General features: G+C 29.5%; 2 protein-coding genes across 6 annotated transcripts in view; one reads left to right on the top strand and one right to left on the bottom strand.

The window, feature by feature from the left end:
* LOC118184515 (sarcalumenin-like) overlaps window positions 1-19888 on the bottom strand; it is a 28308-nt gene extending 8420 nt beyond the window's left edge. The window contains exons 1-4 of one of the 2 annotated variants that reach the window (XM_085825041.1): window positions 19682-19888; window positions 15352-15579; window positions 9744-9860; window positions 1769-1941 (exon numbers count right to left, since the gene is read on the bottom strand). In XM_085825041.1, coding sequence (XP_085681167.1) covers window positions 1769-1941; window positions 9744-9860; window positions 15352-15579; window positions 19682-19745 — 582 coding nt within the window. In that variant the 5' untranslated portion in view covers window positions 19746-19888. Of the gene's footprint in view, window positions 1-1768; window positions 1942-9743; window positions 9861-15351; window positions 15580-17735; window positions 18941-19681 lie in introns of those variants that run through there. The other variant, XM_085825042.1, reaches the window with a different exon arrangement.
* An 886-nt stretch (window positions 19889-20774) lies between these two features.
* LOC118185077 (golgin subfamily A member 2-like) overlaps window positions 20775-25152 on the top strand; it is an 83014-nt gene continuing 78636 nt past the window's right edge. The window contains exons 1-2 of one of the 4 annotated variants that reach the window (XM_035354868.2): window positions 20885-20917; window positions 21007-21129. In XM_035354868.2, the coding sequence (XP_035210759.1) occupies window positions 21109-21129 (21 nt within the window). In that variant the 5' untranslated portion in view covers window positions 20885-20917; window positions 21007-21108. Of the gene's footprint in view, window positions 20918-21006; window positions 21227-25152 lie in introns of those variants that run through there. The other 3 variants (XM_035354867.2, XM_035354869.2, XM_035354870.2) reach the window with 3 other exon arrangements.

Here is a 25152-nt window from a genome sequence, read left to right as displayed (position 1 = left end):
TTTAAAATTCCATCAGCACCTTTCAGTTTTCCAATTAAACTCCACTGGGTGTCAATCCTAGCTGATTTTATAACTTCATTCAAGTTTTCTAATTGTAAACTGCTGTTATACAGCTGTTGGAACTGTTTCAATTTTTCCTTCCTTTTAGAACTCCTTTTAAGATAATAATAAATATCAACAATGTGTTCATCCACATTTATTGGTAAAGAAGCTGCCCCTTTTTCAGCTGCTAAATTTAAGAGGTGACAGGTGCACCTCATAATCTGCAAATCTGAATTTTCCTTTCTTAAGAGGCCTGCAACACCAGTCTTCAAGCCTACCAATACTGGTGCATTATCGGCACCAAGTGCTAAGCAATTATCCAGAGGGCCTGCATTTTCTTTTAAAGTTTAATAATTAGCTGTGGTATATTAAAGCCTGTCAAATGTCCTTCTAAAATGGGGACAGAAAGTAAACTGCACTCAATTTCTTAAGAATCTGGATTAAAAAAAGAAACAACAATTGGATACAGTTTTGTATCGGTATTATTGCTTCTATCCGTAGAGAGGCAGAGCGGAGCTGTTTTGTGCAATCAATAACTGAAGATTTATTTTTCAAACTCATTTCTTTAACAATTGCACTTGTTTTGGTTCTTGCACTTGAGTATTTCTTAGCAATTTCACTATCGGGAAACATTTTTCTAAATAAAGCTGCATCGTGATCCGATGCATTCAGTGGCAGGTTGTGCTCCAGTAAAAAGGCAGAGAACAGACATTCTGCTTTAATAACTTTTTGGTCCTTTGTTTCCGAAGAAAAATTTAATTTTTCGTTTTTTTAAAAAACAACTCATGTTATCCTTGTGTTTTTGTGTTCGCACATGTTTGAGAACATCCGCCCTTCCACACTGCGAATTCGAAAAATCGCAACGACAGGCGGTGCACATCGCAAATTTATTACATTTCCTTGAGGAAATAATGGAAGGTCAACTGTGTCAGATTAAGTCAACTGTGTACGATTTTTGAAACGTACACGAGTATTTCATTCTCTCAGACATAACAAAAGATGATAAGGCACGTGCACTCACACAACTCAGCACAAATTGAACGAAATAACTAAAGAACATCCAAATAACAGCTTGCCTTGTCCTCATTGGTTAATATATGCCAGCTGACACGCAGTGGAGTTCGATGCCCATTGGAGAACTGGAGAACGACGTTTCTGGGATACGTATAATGCTCTCACTCACAAAGCATAAGTTATCTGATTCGTAAGATTTTGTTTTAGATATAATCTAGAGAAAATTCAATTGCTTTCAGACGTCCAAAATCACTTTTGTTCATATAACAAAGTATTAAGCCAAGTTCCATAAAAATCGTGAGAAATTTTAAGAATAAGAAAAAGTCGGGAGAAATATATTGTAAATCGGGTTGGCGAGAGATCGGTCGAAAATCGGGAGTCTCCCGCCTAAATCGGGAGAGTTGGCAACTCTGTAATATTATTTTATTATTGTTAATTTATTTCTTATATTTAATTTATGTATTAACTAAAGGCAACACTAATCTCAATGATTACTAATTTCATAAAGCATCATTTTCAGTCATCATTACTTTAAGAAAAAAAAAATGAATGATAATTTTCAATGATCACAGATTTCAATGATTATTAAGAACCATTCTTAATAATTTCTGATTTTACAAAGAATCATTCCAGATCTCTTTTATACACTTTCATTCTACTCAATACTGATAACTTACAAAATTTTTCTTTAAGAAATTCAAAGTAATCTCACCAACTTTAATATATCATTTGGTATACGATAGCTTTTTAATCTCTCAAGAAAGTTTTGACCATATTTTTCCAATGAAGAATAACTCTTCTCCATAACTAAAAGTTTTCCTTCAACAGTTTTTGGATCAGAGCTGTAGGACAGGATACTGAAGTCAGAGGTTGTAGGTTGAGCACCTACAAATCAAAATCCTTCAATTGTATTTAACAAATATTCAAAATATAGCAAATCAAGCTATTCTACTGGCAAAAGTTAAACTGGAGAAACTAATGATTCATAGTATTCTATATCTTAAATTAATATGTACGGCAGTGGTCTCAAACTGCATGCAGGTCAAATGCACAATCTGAAAATAACTGATAGATCAGATTTTTTTTAATTAAAACTTTTATTAACAAAATAAGAAATATTCTAATTGTATTTAAAATTTTGCTTGCTAAACGTGTGTCAATATATATATAAACAATAACAATAATATGGCAAAGGGAAAAAATATATACTTATTTTCTATCTGAAATATAAAGTTTAGTATCTATAAGACATTTCTGCTGCTTACACTAAAATTTTCCTAATGGGACAAAACTTGAGAATAAATAATGACAACCTAACCTCTTTCTCTGATTTATCAAATTTTCTTTGATGCATAAATAAAAATACATATGCTTGTATATAAATAGTTATAAATTCCTTTGTTTCTTACTACAGCTTGACAATGGATGGCATTTCATTACTGATTGTACTCTGACGTTTAGCCTTGGAGAAAATTACTAAAAATATTCTTCATTGCAGATTGCAGATGCTCATTAGTTCATCACAGATTGCAGATGCTCATCAATCAATTGGGTTCTTTTCTTATTAATCTTCAACTGTGAAAAAAGGCTGTTTACTTATCAATATATCCCCATACAAAGTGATTATTCTTAGCACAAAAATTTTTAACTCAGCTAATTTACTTTTTGACAAGCAAGGATGAAAGTTAATCAACTATGTATCTCCAAAATTTTTAATAAGATTTATATCCCACTCTAAATTAATGAGCTCCATTTACAAATTTCCTGGTACATTATTCATGTTTATTTTTAAGGGAAATGAAAATAAAGTAAACTAGGACTTCAAATAAGTAAAATCTTGAAATTTTTGCTACATCATACTTGCAACAAATACAAAATTGAAATATCTTCGTGGGTCGCCAGTTTGAGACCACTGATGTAGGGTATATTTGATACCTTTTAAATAAAACAATATCCTGTAGTAAAAATAGTAGAATTTATAGATACCTTTCAATTATCCCCAGTCATTTCTTCTCCTCTTTTTTTTTGGGGGGGGTGCTGAAAAAAAGAGACATCCTTGTTTTCATTTACATTTACTTCTGTTTCCAATGATTCTTTCCATAACTTCCCTTTTCTTTTTCTTGCCATAATTAAGCAAGCATATTTTTGCATATAACTTTTCTGCAGCTCTTCAGTTAAACACTTAATGATGACAATGAGAAGTAAATACAATTTAAAGAACTTGCCTCAAAGTTCCACAATTGTTTTTCAAGACTTTGGTAGCCTTCCTAAGGTAAAAACTTGCTAAAATGAAAACACAGAGAAATTAAGTTTGGTCAATCTAGTCATTGTGTTGAGAACTGATTTGAAATGACTATATTTTGGCTCATTGTAGTTGTTGTTTTGAAATAATGTCAACCAAATATTTCAAAAGAAAACTTTATCTCTCATCAGAAATTACAGTAGACACTGCTTAATGTGATCATTCAAATATTGTTATCAAATTGCCAGCCCCCTCCCATTTGTATAAGAAGGCATAGTTAAAATACATTTTTTATTGTGATCAATTGGTCAGTCTTATCAAAATATCATAGAATTAATTTGTTATGCTGAAGTTACATAGCCAAATAAAAGATAAACTTCCCAAATAAGGTCAATTCAGAGTATAGAAACTGGCAATGACAGAGACATGCTGCAAAGCAAGGTATTAAATAACAAAGTATCTTGGTTTTGATTTAAAAGCATGTTTAAATCTTTGAATCATGTGTCAGAAAAGAGAGTAAAGAGCTGTTTTAAGCATGTCAACCTTTTAGTTAATGATAAAATAAAGTTTAGGTTAGGTTAGTTGAATGTGGCAAAGCAAATGAAGGCTTTGTCTAAAGCAGTGTTTCTTAACCTAAGGTTCAGGGGTCCATGGGTCATATTTTGGGGTCCGCCGACTGCTCCTAATTTAAAAGATGTTTGCATCAATATTTAAAAAAAAATTTTTTTTTGTCACGGGCAACCTCTGTAAGCCGTCTGTCTGCCGTTTCCAATAATAGAGACTTCCACAATACGAGGAAAAGAACATTCGCAAACCATATAAAATTTGAAATTTTTAGAAACACAAAGCAGCCTTTGAATTTTACTTCACTTGGAAATAAAGTGACGTTAAAATCAGTTCCGCAAAGTTCTTGCAAATTTTTAAAACAAAATACTTGTTTTACTTTTTCATAAGTTGTAATTAAAGTATTTTTTTCAAGTTTTTTTTTTTTTTTTTTTTTTTTTTTTTTTTTTTTTTGTGTGTGTGTGTGTGTGTGTCTTAATGTTTCATTTGATTATTTGATTTTTTTGCAGCCCAAAATGTTTAAAAAAAGGAAGTATGATGAAAATTATGTAAAATATGGATTCTGTTGCATGAAGAAATCGGACGGTGTTGAAAAGCCACAATGCTTTCTGTGTGGAAAAGTTTTGGCAAATGCCAGTATGAAACCGGCAAAATTGACAGAGCATCTCAAATCTCTTCATCCTGAAAATGCATCTAAAGATCTAGAATTTTTTACAAAGAAGAAAGCCCAGTTTTTGAAATCTGGAACATTAACCAAACTTGGATTTAGTATTTCACAAAAACCTTTGGTTGAGGCATCTTTCAAAGTTGCATATCGTATTGCCAAAAGTAAGAAACCGCATACTATTGGAGAGACATTAATTAAGCCATGTGCGCTGGAAATGGATGAATTAGTTTGTCGACTGGAAGAGAGAAAAAAACTTGAGGCTATTCCATTGTCCAAGGATGTGATACATTCAAGAATCGTTGAAATTTCTTGCAATATCTTGAAACAGATCATCAATGAATTGAAAGCATCACCATTTCCCTTTAGTATGCAACTGGATGAAACTACAGACATCTCGAATTGTAGTCAACTTCTTGTTTTTGTTCGTTACGTGTCTGCTGATACTATCAAAGAAGAATTCTTATTTTGTGAGCCTCTTTTGCAAACTATAAAGGCAGTTGATGTTTTAGTGATTTTAAATGTTTTCTTTTCCAAACACAACTTCGACTGGAAACAAAAACTTCATTCACTTTGTATGGATGAAGCACCTGCGATGCTTGGCAATAAATAAATCTGGTTTTGCCCATTTGGTAAAAAAAGAGGCTCCTAATGTTATTGTTACACATTGTTTCTTACATAGACATGCACTGGCTACAAAAACTCTTCCAACCAGCTTAAAAGAAGTATTGTCAATAGTTATTAAAACTGTGAATTTTATTAGAAGTAGAGCTCTTAATCATCGTCTTTTTAAAACACTGTGTCAAGAAATGAATGCAGAACGTTAGGTACTTCTGTACCACACGGAAGTGCGCTGGCTGTCACGAAGGCAGGTTTTGAAACGAATTTTCCTGTTGAAGACAGAAGTATCACTTTTTTTAGAAGAAAATGATAACTCACTCTTCGAATATTTCAAGAAAAAAGATTTTATATGTAAATTGGCTTACCTGGCAGACATTTTTAACCACATGAACGATATATGTCTTTCAATTCAAGGGCCTGATACAACAATTATGGATGCCACTGAGAAACTACAGGCATTTTTATTGAAAATGTCACTTTGGAAAATTAGAATTCAAAATTCGATATATGCAAACTTTCAAATGTTGGACGAAGTGCTTTTTGAAAATGGATCTCGGAAAGATAGTTTGTTACTGAATAACTTGAAAAATGAAATCTGTGAACACCTGGAAGTACTTCAAGTTTCATTTGAAAAATATTTCAATTTGGATGGAAAAAAATATAAAAGATGAGTTGTGGATTCGTAATCCTTTTCTTTGTGATATTGACTGTATCGATGACATGAACCTTGCCAAAGATGAGCTAACTGATTTGAAAACAAAGTCCTTGTTAAAAATGGAATTCGATTCAAAAACTCTTGGAGAGTTTTGGTCTTCTTTAAGAGAAGCCTACCCATTGCTTGTAAAACGAGCTATGGCAGCCATTATTCCGTTTGCTACAGTATATCTTTGCGAAGCGGGATTCACACTTGTCACAATAAAAACAAAACATTGAAATAGACTGAATGTCGAACATGATATGCGCGTTTCTTTGTCAAAAACCATCCCTCATTTCAATCTGTTAATCAAGGAAAAGCAACAACAGCCTTCACATTAAAATTTTTAATTTCTTCAAATTTTTTATACTATTGAAATAAAAAATATTAATATAATTAAATAATAAAACAGAATATATTTTGTAATAAATGGTGTTTAAGCAATTTTTTTTCACAGAGGGGTCCGTGACATATTTAAAATTTTTAAAGTGGTTCATTGTGCCAAAAAGGTTAAGAAACACTGGTCTAAAGGGAGGGATATGCCTCAATGAAGAGCTTTCTAAGATGAAAGAAATGAAGCTGAGAACATAAAAACATCTCCAACTAACATGAATTATGATTGATTTAAAGCTTGGGTGGATATTAACCCTCAAATAATAATAACAAAGTGAAATTGTTAATTTCCTAAAAATGCTGAGATGAAGGATGGCCTGTGAGTATTAAGATTATAGGTACAGATTTCAAAAAATTTTCAGATGCATTATGAATATGCACAGTTCATACATGAACTTTCGTATAATAATACCAAATAATCAACTATTAATGCCATTTTTGCCTAATTAAAATCCTGTAAAACTAAGTATTTACATGTTTCTAGTTATATTTACATTAAATGCTATTGATATTTTTCTCATATTTAATATTATCAAAATAGTCTGGGATAAATATGACCACATACAGCAATGTCTAGCGTACAGTTGATTTATGTGTGTACCTACATAAAAATGTTTATATTCTCTTGAATAAGAACGAAAAGTGCTAGATAGATAGAGAAAATAAAATTGAAGAAATTAATGAAAGCTTATTTAATAAATGAAATAATCATGTTAAGAGATCTTTATCAGCACAACAGATTGTTAGTGACAGTAATTAAGGGAGGAAAATAACGTTTCTTAGAGCTGGTTAAAAACAGAAACGTAAAATTTTCACTACAAGTGATTACAGACAACACAGCAGATAGCTAAATAACAGTCACGAATTACTGGAGAGGTTATATAGCATTAGAAACATAAGTAAAGGCAAATGGCAATGAGAATGTCTCTTTTGTCGGCAAAAAAGTCAGCATGAAAATGTTAATGGAGAAAACTGAAAAGCACCAATTATTTTTCTAAAAGAAATAATGAAAAATACTTTGAAAAGTTTTAGAAAAAAAAACAATTATTCCTTTAAAAAATGTTTAGAATAACTTAACCAGCAATTCACACAAAAGGTAAAATTTACAAGTAAATCAATTTTAACAAATATGAATACAATAGCAAAACAATTATTCCTACTGCCAATGAAGCTAATAGTTTTATAATGAATCTGTTACTCTGTAACATGTATCTCAATAATAATTATCAAACTAGATATGAAGATTAAAACTACATTAGCTTATATCAGTGTTTTTCAACTGTAGTACATGGACCACAAGTTATCGTCGAAGCCTGCCTTTTGGTCCTCCTATATTTCCAAAAAATAAAATAAAGTAAAATAAAATTTAAAAAAAATTAATTAATTGCACATACCATAAAATATCTGAAAATTTCAGAAATTTCGCATCATGTTCTATCATTTCCTCTCCCAAGACTGACAACTTATAAAATTTATTACTGCTTACCGTACCGATGAGCTTCTTAATGTATTGTTATCAACAAAATAGGGATTTAACCATTTGACTACAAATTTATTTTTAAAAAAATTGTTACCCTGTTTTCTACCCAAGTGAACAAAACGTGTCATAAATAAGATAAATTTAGCATTTGGGATTTTTTTGGCAAACGGTTTTCATGAAAACTTTTTTACTCCATTTTCTATCCAAGTGAACAGAATATGTCATAAATATGACAAATTTAGAATTTTGGATTTTTTCGACAAACAGTTCTCATGCCAAAAGCTGGGACAAATATGTCCCAGCTGTAGTTAATGGTGGGCTATATGTCCCACATGTAGCGATCAACTTACTATAAGCCCACTTATTATTCTGAAAACTTTATTATATGAAATAGATTTTACATTGCATGGTACAGGATAAAGAATTCTTTGCATAACACAACATTACATTACAACATTGGGCAACTCATATTTATTCTTTTCTCTATGTTAATTTATGTACAACGAGCAGAGTGGCGTCTTGATTTTTCAACTATTGGAAGAAGATTTCCAACATTCAGGAACTCTTAAGGACTTTCTAACCCAGCAATAATTTTTAAACTTTTAGTGGGACATATATATGTCTCATTATTAGTCAGAGGGTTAAAGCATTGTGATCATGATGCATCTTATCGTCGTTTCTTTGCACATCCGGTACCAATGGATTCATTACCAATGAAAACTAAATACAGTGAACTGTACAACTTATTTTTAAAAATTATAATTCAGTTTGCTTCTACATAGCTATGTGAGAAAGGGTTTTCATCATTATGTTAAATAAAAGTAAAGTACTGAGATCAATACAGTGTATGTGCCAAACTTAACCTTACCAGCATACATCTAAACATAGAACAGTTGTGCAATAATAAGCATGCACATCCATCACACTATTATGAGTACCAATATTTATTTAATTTTTAGTTAATATGATAAAGATTGTCCAGACTCTAATAGCCTTGAGTTATTAAAAGGAAATGTGAATTTTCTTCTATTAACTTAATTATTTAATATCAATATAAAATTAAATGAATTTTAATTAATTGTATTTAAAATATATAAGTATATTGGTAAGTAACATATGCTAAAAAAATGCTTTCCAAGGGGATAAGAATAAGGTCATCCACAGAACATTCGAATTTATGTGAGTGGTTCCCACTTGTGAGAACTGTATGAAACCTGCTTTATACAACTCCTCCAGAGATTTTACGGGCATCTACTTGCTTTTATTTTTATTAAATGCTCTTTTTCCCCCTCCATCTTTCTTTTCATTTCAATTTTCCTTCCTATGTTCTTCACATTAAATTTATCTGTGAATACAATACAACAATAACTATTTTCTGCACTTACTTTTAAGAAAGTTTTATACATTTAGGTTACAGTACTGAAACATGAAATTACTCAGTGACAGTCAGAATTGTAGATAGAACTGTTGATGTTCTGGGACAACACATGAATTCATCATAAACAGCAAAAAGAGGAGAAGATAAAGAAGATGGCCAAAAAGGTGAACGATTTATTTATATTTCAGTTGATGAAATAAATCTGGGAAGGCTCTGACATCTGAGAAAACTCTGAAAGAACTATATAAACTAATGAATTTTTAAGCATACAGCTTTAATCTTCATTACTAGATTTGTTAAAACAGTTTTCCGCTGCTCTGCTTTATATTCCTATAGGGAATTTTAAAAACTTTATTTTTATAACAGAAGCTTTACAGCCCCCTTTTTTATTAGCCTTTAACCTGTTTTTGGCAAATCAAATTTTAGATCTTACAATTCTACAATGGATTTAAATTAATTAGAAAACTATATAGAGAAACTTGTAAAATCTGAGATCTCTACCAAATCCCAATTAGATTCTAAAAAGAAAACATCAGTTATTTTTAACCGTAAGCTTAAATTATTAATTTACAAATTTCAGTGGAAAATTAGGTAAAATATTATGTAAGCCAAATAGCTTATAACTGCATTTTTAAAAATAAATATACAGACCAGAGATTAATGAAAATGAACTATTTTCAATTCCTAAAATATAGTTAACAAGAGTAGATTTTCCTGTGCTCCATGGACCCAACAGCAACACCGTTGGTAATGAAAATATTTCCCCATCTGCAGAAGAAGGAGAAAAAATTGCAAAATGAACACAGTTACAACACGAAAGTGAAATCTACAGCTACAGTTATATAATATTATTACAATATAATCAAGAAGTTAATAAGACATACATATATTATATATGTAGACATAAGTAAAACAACTTATTAATGATAAAAATTACAAATTTAATATTAGGCCAATTAAAATCTGCAGTCTATATTAGATAGAAAGAAAAGAAGTAAAAATTAAAATGGAGTCTTGAAAAAGAAAGAAATTTTAGATGAATATTTAAAAATAGAACATGAAAACAGAAGTAGAAAAATATCACATTTTGTTACATATTCCCCCCCTTTCTTGACAAATTTTATCACCCGAAAATCATGAAGGGATAATGATGTAAGAAGTCTAATTGCCAAAGAATATGGTAACAGTAAGAACGTAACAAAAAAAGTAGTCATGGGTAAACTACAAGTAGCTATCACAATATTATTTCCTTAAAAGAAACTTACCTTTTAAAAGAATCATGTTGACATGCCAATAAGAATATATAGTAATGTTAATATTGCAATATCTAATAAAATATCTTCATTCATCTTTCCCAGTAATTTGAGTCTCATCCTATTGTTACTGTTGCCTCCGCTTCACTTTAAGCCTCAAATCATCCATAAATAATTAGAGAAGGGAAATGCACAGCTAACTCGACGAAATTGTAGACTGAATGTCAGTTTACATTTTCTTCACCATGATGGGTAGGTTCTGGCATTAGGTTGCTATAAAGTTTGGCAATTAGAAGGGAAAGGTTATGCACAACTTTTGCAGGTAGTTTACAAGGGTTTGACTTTGTTAGTAAGAACAAACAATTACTACGTGGATAAATTCATTTTAAAACCTAGGGTAGCTCGTTTTCTGAACACATTGAGGAAAGGGGAGATTATGTGAATATTCTTTTTAATTTTCAGAATCTGGGGCTAAAAGCTAGACAAAAAAGTATGTAAGGAAAATGATATTTTCAACTTTCTTCTGAATTCATATATATTTACTAACAGTCAAAGACAATTAAAATTACATATTATAATTTGTGTACTTTCTGATTATTCATCCAACACTCCTAAAAATTCACTATTAATTAACGACTAATTTCTACTGACCCAAAACATGAAAGATAACAGCCATTACCCAAAAAAAAAAAAAAAAAAAAAAAAAAAAATCCCCATGTACGCCTCTTGTACGCAGTTCATTCTGACAAGAATTCATTCACACTTCCAAAAATTGCACAAATCCGGCAAAAGCCATTACATAAGACACATTAATACATAATTACATAAGACATACTACTTTCGAACTGCATGCTTACTGTAATTATGTAATATCAGAGATAAATAAGCATTTCACAAATGTACCATTTTACATGAATTTTTATTACTTAACAAAGAACTTTTATTGTTAACAATAATAATAATTATATTAAAAAGTCTTGTTTAACATTTCATAAGAAAAATATTCATGCGAGAACGCAAAATTCCAGACAATATTTACATTTTTACAGCCGATGGGTACTGCTTGGTTATCTGCTTCAAAATTAGAAGTCTAACACGTTTTTCTTCATTAGCTGGCAAACTTCACAATCCCATTACGATTCTTTATAAGAAAAAAAAATGTGCACCAATAATTCCTGAGCACTACCCGGTGATTCTTTTCATGAGGGATGGGCGGATAATCAGAAAGTACCATAATTTGAGATTTTAATATCAAACCGAGCCAGAATCTTTTCTAATTTTATAATGCTAAACAACTATTATCTATAAACTTGTGTTATAAATGAGGATTAAATTCAGCTGAAGCTCACCAGTAGTTGTAAATGTTTGAATGAAACAATAATTCCAATTTCCAGAGCACACTGGAACTTCAAATAAAAAAAGCTCCATTATATTGGTGTGTAAGTGAACTGTAATATTAACTGAAAACTGTTTAATAAAATTTATTAGCAGTTTATTAGTAAAATTGATATTGGTAGTATTATGCATCTTCTTGCCTAGAGGCCATCTAGATTGCCCATCTAGGCAAGAAGTGTGGATTATCATCACCTCATCAAAAGCAATTTTAACCATATAGGAAATGTGCCAAACAGGTTTCAGCAAAAAGATATATGCACCAATGTTGCCTGTAGGTCATTGATAAATTAAATGTTCTTATCTCTTAGAACAGTAAGCCAATCATAAGTTTATAAAGTGTGTCATTGAATTTCATCCTTTGTTTACTGAATAACAGCTATATTTTTTTATGTTTAGATAAATTTTACCACAATCAAAATTTGCTTAAAAAAAGTTTTTTTTTTTTTTTTTTTTTTTTTTTTTTTCTGAGAGTATCATGTTGGTACATATAGAAAAAAGTATTTGGCAGACGTTGTTCTGCTACAAAAAATATACTTAAGAAGCTATTAAATAAATTAGAAGCCAAAAAAAGATGTAATTTTATCTCAGCACCAGGAATGATACTTAAAATAATCACATTTCTTTAACTCACACTACCATATCTTGTGAGTATTGATATATCTAGTTTTCACTTATTTAATAATTTTATTTGATTTTTGTCATGATTATGATTTTTAAAAAATTTGTTATTAATTTACTCATCATTTATTTTATAATTTTATTTCATTTTTACACTTTAATTTAGCATTTTTCTGTTTTTTTATTAGTTTCATTTATTAACATAGTTATTTATTCTAATAATTTTTATTCAATTTTAATTGATAATTATTCGTTCTTTTATTTTCCTCCTACCTCTGACAGTTTTCTATAGAGCTCCAGCACTTAAATTAAGCCTTGGTAATATGCATCCTGAAACTTAAGTATGTGAATATGAAATTACTGGACCTAAAATACAGCATATAAAAAACTGGGGAAGTTAATTTATTAAGATATCTGTTGTTATATTAAATATAAATCTAGACATAAGTTATATAATTTCAGCAGGAATTTTATTTAAGTATATACCATACTTTCACATGCATTTCCCCAATCCTCTAGCTTTTTAACACTTTCTTCAGAAACTTTTAAAAATATTTGCATAATTTTGCCCTTCCTCTATTGTACATAATTTTTCCCTATGAGAGCTAGTTTATTGGTAAACTGTATTCCCTTAATTATTTTTATCTTTATTGGGTGTATTCAATTTATATCTGCATTTTTATAGTATCAACATTTCATTCATTTTATTTTCCTTTGCATTTATTAATTGAAACATAATCTGTGTTGATTCTTCCTTATGTTACTCAGAAATGGCCGGTATTCTCACACTTTACAAACATGTGATTTCACCTTACTTCTGTTATTTACATTCCAGTTCAATGTAGCCTTATCTACTGCCAATGTATTTCATTTTTCAAAACCAGGTCTTTGTTTGCTCCCTTCTCCTTCATTCCTCCAATGTCCCTCATGGAAACTAGTCAAAGCTCATTCGTGTGAGGTGTCTTTGGAGTTTTACATTTGAGCCAAACATGTTTAACTCAATTACCATCAGATATTGGTTCAATAACTGTCAGATATTGTATTGTTAATATTACTGTACATATTCTTATTGGAATGTGGATAATGGTCATTTCCTATTCAGATTTTCAGCATGTAAGTATATTGCTTTTACCTAATTTCATTTATTCTATTTGTATTTAGAATAAAAAAATTTAATTAAATATAAGTTTAATTGGATGATTCCAGAATATACTATATCATGGTATTCTTTGTACAGTCAAAAGTCTTTAATTCAGACACCCATAATCCGGACCTCAAAGCTACAAACTTTCTGCGCATGTGTCGCGTTTAGGCATGCGCATAGGCATTTATGCGTGCACGTAAGACCTTTACAGCTGCGAATATGCGTGTGCGCACGGGCATATTATGTTTACGCATGCGCGTTTAACGTATAACAGATGATATAAGCTAAGATAAAATTATCTAATTCAGTTAATGTTGCAGATTGCGTTGATCCTTAATCTCCGAACTGGATCTGGCTTATTATTTTTTGCTGACTATTAAAGCAATTTTATAAAAGTAAGCTTGAACTTTCGAATATGTCAGATAGAATTTCCGATATATATTTACTATTATGTAAAGGACCTACAAAGCGAAAGTATGTTTCGAAATCCGAAATCTGTTTATCAATTTCACGCTGCTCTGCGGCGGCAAGGGGGGGGGAGGACGTCATGGCTCGCAATGAATTGGAAGTTGATCTGTCAGCACTATCCTTATCTTCAGCGCGGATGTTTTTATTTTATTTGGCTTATAATTCCTTACTAAATGTAGTATTTCATCTCGATGTACTCCGTCTTTGATATGATTTAAATCAAGTTCCTCGCCATTATAATTCGCTTCTGATAGTGAAGAAAGTGACACAGAGGTTATTGAAAATGAAAAAACTTCAACTGACAAATTAGTCGGCATTCTCGACACAGCAATTACAGGACTTAAACAGCAGAACTTTGTAACTAAACAGGAAATTATGTCTGTTTAATAGAATTAAAGAGAAAGTATTATCACATGAAACGAAGCAACTTAAACAACTTACATTGAAAGAAATGTTTAATAAAGTAAACAAATAAATATTAAGCTTTTTCTTTTTGTAAATTTTGATACCCTTTAGATCATAATTGTTCTTTATTTCATAAATTACGGTTTCATATTTTTAATTTTGTAATTTCTGCATGCCATCTTACCAGATTTAAGCTGATGATCTATAATCCGGAAAAATCGATAATCTGGAATCGAAGTCCCGACGAGTCCGGATTAACGACTTTTGACTGTACTTGTTTATAATTATTTCCGTGGGCAGTTTAGCCATTTTGTGATTTTATTTATTTATTTATTCATTTTTGTATAATCTATAAGTTTATATTTACTCTTTTTGAGTAAGTAGAATTATTTTACATTTGTTTTGGCAAAATGTTTATGTAAGGAAGGCATTTCTAATATTTAAGATTATTAATTTCAGTGTCTCAGCTTTGAAATAACCAGAAGCTAACCTGTTTTGCCAGAAAAAGAGTATGTCATTGAAAGACATTTCCTCTTCTTGATAAAATTTTGGTGTCTGATGTTGAAACTATTATTTCATTTTATATTTGTGTAATTTTATTTTTTTTTTTCCAAATTGCTTTCCCAACTCGGTGCAAGTTAATGTAATAGTTTCAACTAACTTTTAAATTCAAAAAAAAGTTTTTTTCAACTTTATGTCATACTTTACCTGTTTTATTTAGAATAGGAAGTAATTATATATATAATATATAGTATATATTGGATACATTCATATACAGAATTTGAAGCTTCGAGTTTAAAACACAGAAATGAAGTATTTTAAAATTCTTTAATTAAATGAAATCATTCTTTTAGGTAAAATATTTTTATACATTTTCAATATTGTGATTTCATTCACAGAACAACATCAAAAAATAAATAGATAAAAAAATAAAAATTATGTTTCAATGCTATGAAACAAAACTAAAATAAATTACCACTCATAACATGTTGTTTCATCTCGTTGAAATTGTAGGCCACCTCTAGAGGCTTGATTGAATTTGTATATAACTCCGTAAGTCTTTCAAGTGTTGATTTAGTTAAACCACTATTGAAAAATTCTGGAATCTTATCAAAATTAAACACATGCTTGAAGTGATCCCTTGATTTTCCATTAAATTCTTCATTATTCCAAACTTTAGAAGATTTTTCATTTTTCAGCTGATCTACAGAAAAAAAATTTAAAATATATATTCTTAATATGGTAATTAACAATATATTAACTTAAAATATCAATGAATATATATGTATTACCACAAAGTAAAACAGAGTAAGTAAAACTGAGTAACGCCTATTAGTAAAATTGAGAAGCCATGTTTTCTTTTAATGTAAAAGTTTAGCGATAATTTACCTTAATACATCTTTGAAATATTAGGCTATGCATGTAATATGGTTTTTGCATGACATTTTAAGGAAACAAAAGCTTGCATTTAGATTGATAAAATTTTTATAAATTCATATTTATTCTTTTTATTTAGTAACATAACATATGAAAGATCTGTAGCAAGTAAAAGATTAATGAAATTATATTTAAAAGTAAGAATGAAAATAAAGCAATTGACTGTACAAAGAACTTTGAATGAAAAATTTCTTGTATTTGAATTAATATTTTCATGACCACTAACATAATTTTAAGTTTTCAAGTTGGTGTAAATCAGAAGCCATTCATACATTGTTGGCACGAGGCTGGTTTTCAGATGCATGATCCACATTAACTATTAGTTTGTCCGGTTTTCACGGAAATTGCAAAAATATGATGAAATAAAATAAATTTGCAAAAGTATTTGCTTTAACATTTGTTTATCTGAGACTATTATTGTTTTTCACTCACAAATTTTTTCCATACCTTAAAAGCGGACAAAGCAGTTTATTAATTTTAAAATTAATTAATTAATTCAATATTTTTAATTAATAATAAATAAATAAAATAAAATTATAATAATAAATATATATAATAATAATAAATAAATAATAAATATAATAATAAAAAAGTATTTACTTTCTTTTTGCTACAAATTAAAAAAAAAAAAAAAGTAGTTTGCCTAAAAGGGTTTGCTAAGATTTTTTTACGCTCACAATCTACTAGTCAGCTGTTGTACTTACTTCTGCTAAACCATTTCTTTTTGTCTTTTTAGCTTTATTATTAAGCATCATTTTCTTCACACTTAATGCCATATATAATTCAACAGAAAATCAAAAAATATTTAAAACAGCATATTTTTAGAATTTCTGATGTACTGTCTTGCATGCTGGAGATAAAAATGTTTTATTCCATATATTGTTGCCATTCTTTGCTTCCAAATCTTTAAGTTTATTAATTAAAATTAATTAGGAGTTTTAGAAAATATGAAATATAAAATCCAAAATTCGGGCTTCTAGGTGCAAATGCTCGAATGCAAAACTACCATATTCAAAATTTAATGGCCCTAGGTTCCATCATTTTTTTATAATGTGAGGAACATAAATACATACATGTAGATTCTTCACTATTCAATTTCTTCAAAAATAATAATTTGGGCTAGTAAATAAAAATAAAAATTAAAAAAATTAAAAAAAAGATACATTTTTCTTGTCTTCCTGTGTCAGCAATTTTGAAAAGCTGGTAACACTGCATTGACATATGTTTTTACTTCAGTTCAAGTCATGAACCACTCACTCACTCTTGCATTTATACATGCATTCTGGTTATATGTTCTAAAGCATTAAATTACAGAAATAGACAAAGATCATGTTCAAAGCATTGACATTAAAAAAAAAAAAAAAAAAAAAAAAAAAAAAAAAAGCAAAATATAGCAGACACTTGAATTAATGACCCAAAACATATTTTTACACTACGTATTTCAATACTACGTATATTCTATTGTACAGAAAAAGACTAAGCCTGAAAAGATATGTAAATATGGAATTCTATCATTTTTTTTAAACTGAATCTGCTTATATTTCCAATTTCCAATTGTACATGAATAGGGGATAAAAAAAAAAAAAAAAAAAAATAACTTATGTGCTACCTTGTCATAGAAACTTGTGGCATCATATTTACATGAAAAATTATTATAATAATGTAATTTTAATAGAAAATCTGATTTAAATAAAAATCAGAGTTTATTGCCCAATAAGATAATAAGGATACTTGCAGAATTTAGCAGTTTTGAGGGCTAAGCAATAACACATACCTTTTATAGTATTTTTAACATGCATTTTTTTAAGCCATTATTTATACAAAATATAAAAAATAATGATTTTATTTCGATTTTTTAGTTTGAGATAAAATTACAATTAATGAATTATTTTGTCTTTATGGAATTAAAAGCAGTATGATTACTTTGTGATTATCCACATTGCACCAAAAAACCACAATCTCACTGAAGAGTCTGAGAAGTGATTTTTATATTTTTATTCACTGATTGAACTTTGCATTCATAGATACTGTTCTGAAACAAATTTTATGAAAGAAAATCTGGGTGGCCAATATTTATATTTTAAAAACACTATTTAGTTATTCCTATTAAAACTTCTTCTGTTTCTGCAAGGTACTTCAGAAAGCAACCAATAAAATCATTTGAAAAAGAATACTGATAGTTAAATGAATACTGATAATCAAACTGATAGTTAAATGTAAAGCTGGTAAATCCATATGAACTCAAAACACATGTGCCGTTTGCAGATAGTGTACAATAAAAAATGGCTCAAAACATAGTAGTTCTACTGAATGTTGAAACTGGATAATGAAAAAGCAGAACAACTATGGTTGATAAATAATTAAAATCCTATACAGTTATTTTCTCTCTTATACCTATAAATAACAATTATACTATTGTTGATACTGGAACAAAAACTACAGTACCAATTAGACAGTTTTAAAGAATTACTGAAAAAAATAAAACTACTGTTCACCCTTTTTTGTTTTGTTAAAAGAATATCTAATTTGCAGTCCTAGGTGTCCTCAGATAGAAAATTTCCTGTGCATCATAAATAAAATTATATTTATTCAATAATCACAGTATTATATGACTAGCAATCCACGTTCCCTCTAATTTTTTCGCTGCATGCATGGTACAAAAGTATACGGGAGCAAAAATGTTCAAAATGTATGTAAAATTTTGCAAAATTCAAAAAACATTTTTGACTCTCTAAATTTTACTTGTTTTTGTATGAAGTTTGGATTTTTGCCCTTTTTAGATGCAATTCTTTTATAAAATGAAAATTAAAAAATGAACAAGACCATTGTGTGCAGAATACAAAAACAGCTGTTCAAATTAGTCATGGCCATGCACAAAAAAAATTAGTGCATGGCCATGAAAAGTGCACACAGTTTTGAGTCAACTCTGCTAGCAATTAGAATTAATTGGAATTTTCCCTCCAATATCAGAAAAAACAGCTCATAAATGAGAAATTCAAAACTAGACTACATTCAACTTTAAATTAACAAACAAACAAACAAACAAAAAAACTGAGCCCATTTTGAAAGAGAATGGCAATGGCTCCTTTCTTAAGGAGCAAAATAATCTAAAATAATTCCAAAAATATTCTAAAAGCAATAAGCAATAATAATAAGCAAAAGTATTCAAAGAAGAATCTGCCTTTTTTTTTTTTTTTTTTTAATAGAAATAGAATCTTCTTAATCTTCAAAGAACAATAATCACATGCCAGTTTTCCTTCATACAGATTTCATAAGAAATCGAGGCTGAAAACTTTGAATCCCTTATTTCTTTCTATACAGTTGGTTTACCACAGTTAACACTGTTCTATTCAAATGAAATAAGAGAACCATATAATATGCCTACCCTTTTATACGATATGACAAAATTAACAAATACCAGCCCCAAATTTCTGTTTCTTTAATGTGTAGAATAATCGTATAAACAAAATTCGTAAAATCTTCACGTATTTTATTACTACACTCCAGAAAAGTATAATCATACATAAATTACATGCAACTTCCTTCATATTTTTTCAATCTTCATTAAACAAGCAATTCCCTGGGTTTTTCCAGTCTTCGGTTAACCTCCGAAGATTTACATGTGAGTGAGTAATTTTTTATTCTAAAGTAAAAAATATTCACCAAATGGCCTTAGCCTTCTTAGTAAAATTAATGTTAAATAAAAACCTAAGTACGCATTTTATAATCGGCATACATGCGATTACTTATACGTAGCAAGATGTGCTTATATGAAAAATTTTCTTAACGAAACTGATTCGTGTTTATGTTTGGCCACAGGTATAACTAAGACGTGAATTTAGGCAATTAATACAGTAATGTTTCAATACTTTGCTCAAATGAAGCTTCAGATCCAAGGGGTGTAGCAATCAAAAAACTAAACAATATAAACATTTTTTATATGTATCAGAGATATCACAGATAAAAGGACATTCACTGCATAAAGCCGTCAGCGGCAAAAATACGGTAAATAATGTTTACAAAAAATTTGGTAAAGACAGACAGGCAAATCAGACAGTTATCTTGTTTTGCATCTGCTACGTTTTTCTACATTCATATTACGTCATAGGGCGAAAAATCAAGCTTAAAAGTTTGAAGTAAAAGCAAAGAGGACAATTTTGTTTGAGAAAAAAATAATTTCCTAACATTTCATACGAAATTTTTAAAACCAGATAAAAAAAAGTTGGTTCAAATAACGAAACAACATAAGGAAACAAAATAAGGCCAAGACTGTATAAAAATAGTGATAATTATAAAATAAGATAAAGAAGACAAAAGAGAAGCGTCTAACTAATAAACAATATGTCCAATATTGGAGAAGTCCATGTAACCTATCAGTCCCTACTGTGCTATAAATATAAGGTGTCTTGAGTGAAGGGTTGAAAATAGTAACCTAAATAAACAAAAATGTTTAAAAAAGGGGCAATGTTTCGTTTCAGTAATTGAGCACTCTTGAACATTTGCATCATTCTACATTTAAAAACGAAGAAAAAAAAAAAAAAAAAAAAAAAAAAAAACTCTGATCAGAGTGTGACAAAGGAGGTTAGAATCCTAACTAATCTCCTTGAGTGTGACGCTTTGAAAACTTCCCAAGTGTGCTTGAGTTATTTGAAAGTAAGGCGTTCCTCTAGGTATATAGGAGCCTTAGTTGAAAGCGTCGAAGTTAAAAAAAAAAAAAAGAAAGAGTGAGGAGACCCAGTTTAATAACAATTTAAAATCTGGTTAGAAAACTGTTACAATATTTAAAAAAAAAAAGGCTGATGAATGGCTGGTTCCTAAAGAATAACAATAATTTTGTGAAAACAGATAGTATTTATCTGTAGCTGAGAAACTATAATTTAATATTTTTTTAACGTGAATTGTTTAGAAAATCAAATAATGGATAGAAATAAACCGAAAATTTGTTTTCGTTAGTTTTCGTTTTCACACTAGCGCAGTTAAAGGTAAAAGTGAAAATAAAATGTCATTTTTTTACACTTCGATATTATTGGGTGTGCGCCTATCAATTTGTCAACATGGCAGATGGTGTTAGTAGGGAAGAGAAGTTAGCAGCTGGATTAAAAAAGGTATTATCTTGTAATTTAAGCAAAATTATTACAGAATATTGATAGAAAAAATAATAAAAATGTTTCTTTTTATCCTTGTCAAAGCTTAGGTATTATTGCCGTACAGTCACCTTTAAATTGGACTTTATTTGATATCTGACGTGTTAACACATGATAAGAAGTTGCTGAATACAGGTGTTTCTATTGGTCTAATGTTTCAGGAAAATGGCTTGGTTAGTTATTTTTCTAGTATTTTATATGGCCATATACGTTTCTTTTGGATGTATTGTCCTGTTTCATTAAATTGGCAATAAATATCCACATAATACAGTAAGTTTTCATTGATAAATGTTGACTTTTAATAGAATCAGGAGTGAAAAATAGAATGATTGATACCACTTCTTGTTTCTAAAATATCTGTTAAACTGTAATTCCCAGTTTGAATTTTGTGGGGAATAATGTGAGTGCTCTTTCTTGTATGTTAAAATGTTTTCTTGTAGTAGACAGCATTAACATCTTTAAATAATTTATGTCACCTTATTCAGTGTATTTCTGCAATAAACTGAAGTTTTCTGCATTCTTTATTGAATGTGTATTCACTTTTTAGTATGTTAAATGAAGAATTTTTTACAGGAGTTTTAAATTTTTCACATGTTGTGAAAATAGATCAGTTCTCTGTCGAAATACATTACGTTTAAAAAAAAATAATTGTCGTAGCTTTACTTTAAATCAGTGTATTCAGGCATTATGTAATTTGTATTTTGAATTTTTTAATCAAATTCTGAAACTTTATAAATGCTGCTAAATGGAAAGGTTTTGCTTGATATTAAGGTCATATGACCAAATTGTGCAGTTGGAAATTAGTATATTTTAATGTTTCAGAAGTAATATTTTAAATATTACGACCCTGTTATTTTATTAATTAAAGATTATATCTTTAGAAATGATTAATTCATTTACTTAAACTGCTGTACCTAAAATATAAATTAAAGCATTCAGGTTAAAGTGTAGTTGGATTCTGAAGAAAGTTATCTAATATATATATATATTTGTCAGCCAGATTTTATTTAGCTAATGCTGCAGCATGAAATGTAAATGATAGTTTCAAAGCATGTCTTTAAAGAATAGAGGAGGAAAGTAATTAAGGGGGCATTTATTTAAGTTATTTTAAATATTGTGTAAGAAATCAATTTGTTATTTAAATCTCCGAGTGGCACAGGTTTTTTTTTTTTTTTTTTTTTTTTAAAGATGCCATTGAAATACTAGTTTAATTTTTAAATCCTTTTTCGATAACCTATGGATTTAACAATTTGGGAACTGCCCATGACGAAAAGTCTGCAATAGAATTTTAGGTAAAGTGCAGAATCACCCACGGCTTGACATGTTTTTAAGAATAGCACATACTCGGTATCCATGTACACATCGACCTATTTTCACTTAAAAAAAAAATTCCCAGAATTGCACAAGAATGGCACTGTGCACGCCCTTGACTTTATCTATGTACACATCGACTTATTTTCACTTAAAAGTAAAAGAAAATTGACAAAAATCCAATTGTTTTTATCCTTGTAAAAAAGCAGCAAACAGATAAGTGGGTGATTCTGTACTTTACCGAGAATTTTTTCAAAGAAAAGGCATCATTCATTATAGAAAATTGTGTTTGAACAACCAACGAAATGAAATTATGCTTTAACGATAACTCAGTAGCGAAATAGCGATGCAGGCATCCATTCAGTTATGTTTAAGAATTTTTATATAAATTATAATAATGATCTGAAATAGTTATTTACTCTTATTCTTTCATTCAGACATGTTTAGCCTTTTCTTTCATTCAGTCATGTTTAGTTAGTTTAGAAAAATAACTAACCAAGCTATTTTATATATATAAATTATAATAATAAAAAAGTATTATATGAAATTAACTTTTCATCTAAATTAAAACATCAATCTTGGATAGTTATTTACTATTATACTTCCTTTCTTGCATTAGGGTTTTTGCAGCACTGGCATCAACAATAGTTTGGCGATTTTTTACGGCCCTCAAAGCCGAATCGTACCGTTATTTACCATATATATACAGTCAAAAGTCGTTAATCCGGACTCGTCGGGACTTCAGCGATTCCGAATTATCGATTTTTCCGGATTATAGATCATCAGTTTAAATCTGGTAAGATGGCAAGCAGAAATTACAAAATTAAAAATATGAAACCGTAATTTATGAAATAAAGAACAATTATGATCTAAAAGGTATCAAAATTTACAAAAAGAAAAAGCTTAATATTTATGTGTTTACTTTATTAAACATTTCTTTCAATGTAAGTTGTTTAAGTTGCTTTGTTTCATGTGATAATACTTTCTCTTTAATTCTATTAAACATAATTTCTTTTTTAGTTACAAAGTTCCGCTGTTCAAGTCCTATAATTGCTGTGTTGAGAATGCCGACTAATTTGTCAATCGAAATTTTTTCGTTTTCAGTAACCTCTGTGTCACTTTCTTCACTATCGGAAGTGAATTATAATGACGAGGAATTTGATTTGAATCATATCAAAGACGGAGTACATCAAGATAAAATACTACATTTAGTAAGGAAGTATAAGCCAAATGAAATAAAAACATCTGCCATGAAGATAAGGATAGTGCTGACAGATGAACTTCTAATTCATTGCGCCGCGCCCCCCCCCCCCCGCGACAGAGCATCGTGAAATTGATAAACAGATTTCGGAATGGTTAGAGAAAAAGTATATGCCTTTATCCATTTTTTGCAGGAATTCCACTTTTTGTTTGATGGACATCGAAATATACTTTCGCTTTGTAGATCCTTTGGGAGCTCCGGCTTCAGAAATTCTATTTGACATAATCGAAAGTTCAAGCTTACTTTTATAAAATTGCTCTAACAGTCTGCAAAAAATAATAAGCCGGATCCAATTCGAAGATTAAGGAACAATGCAATCTGCAGCATTAACTGAAATAGATAATTAGGTAATTTTAGCTTATACCGTCCGTTATACATTAATCGCGCATGCGTAAACGTATTATGCGCAGCCATAAAGTTCTTGCGTCAACGCAACGCATGCGCATAGGAGTTTACGCATGCGTTGCGTTGACGCATGAGCAGAAAGTTTGTAGCTTTGAGGTCCTGATTATAGATCATTCCGGATTATGGGTGTATGAATTAACGACTTTTGACTGTACATATAAAAGGAATTTAATATAATATGCATTTATTATATTTTATAGTTTCGTCAACAGTTTATTTGAAATAAAATAATAAGCTTGCCAGAAAATTCTATTTTATTTAATACAGTTTTATTAGTAATTTGTTTTTCATGCATGTGTAGATCAGTGATTGTTTCTCATACGTGCGCGGATTGTTAACTGTTTGTTTCTCACCAGTGCAGAAAACGAGTACTAAATATTTGGTTATGCAGTCTTTCTGAAATACCTGTATAGCAGAGTAAATCATGAACATTCTGAGAAGTGTTTTCAGAAAACTTGAAACTGAAGTTTGAGCAATAGCGCTAAATTTTCAGTCTGTGCTCAGTTCGTATCTGTTCAGTTTTTTTAACAAGATGACTTGCACAACTTTTTTGTCTTTATTTTTAAACATCATTTTCACACTTATGCCACATAAAATTCAACAGCAAAATTATGAAATTTTTAAAGGAGGTGAAAAGAAGAGATTGTTGAAAAGTATGAAGATGGCATGCATATTTAGGACATGGCTATCATATATTGTAATGTCTACAAGTAAAAAATAACGTTGCTTTTAAATCAGCTAACATTGCAAAAGGGGGTAAAATTGGTTGCTAAAAATAGATCAGAGATATTAGAAACATGTTGAAAAATTGTTTTTATCTGGATAGCAGAAAAACATTTATGTGACGTATCAGGTAGCATTTTATTTTTCACTTGCTGCACATTTTTATTTTAGTATTAAACAGTATTATAATAACAGCAATTAAATTTTTTTAATAACAAATTAATTATTTTCTCTTTTCTTACTGGAAAATTTCATTTGATATATGTCCCAGGATTTAGAAAGGATTAATGACATATACAGAGGTACAATTAATGACATATACAATGTTTGTGTGTGGGTATTACCTGTATAAAATCTTTAAAGAAAGCTATTTTGCCTCTTTAACAAATTTTTTGGTACTTACGTATTATCGCAACCAGGTTGGCGCGATTTGTAAGTTTGAGTAAAAAATTATGAATAGAAAGAAAATGTACATTTATTAATTACAGATAATTTT

The sequence above is a fragment of the Stegodyphus dumicola genome, chromosome 10, assembly GCF_044657685.1.
Source record: "Stegodyphus dumicola isolate Sdum_Otavi_A_Nest chromosome 10, ASM4465768v1".
Classification (NCBI taxonomy): domain Eukaryota; kingdom Metazoa; phylum Arthropoda; class Arachnida; order Araneae; family Eresidae; genus Stegodyphus; species Stegodyphus dumicola.
The sequence above is the reverse complement of the archived record's forward strand: the minus strand, read 5'-3'. Positions and strand labels throughout refer to the sequence as shown.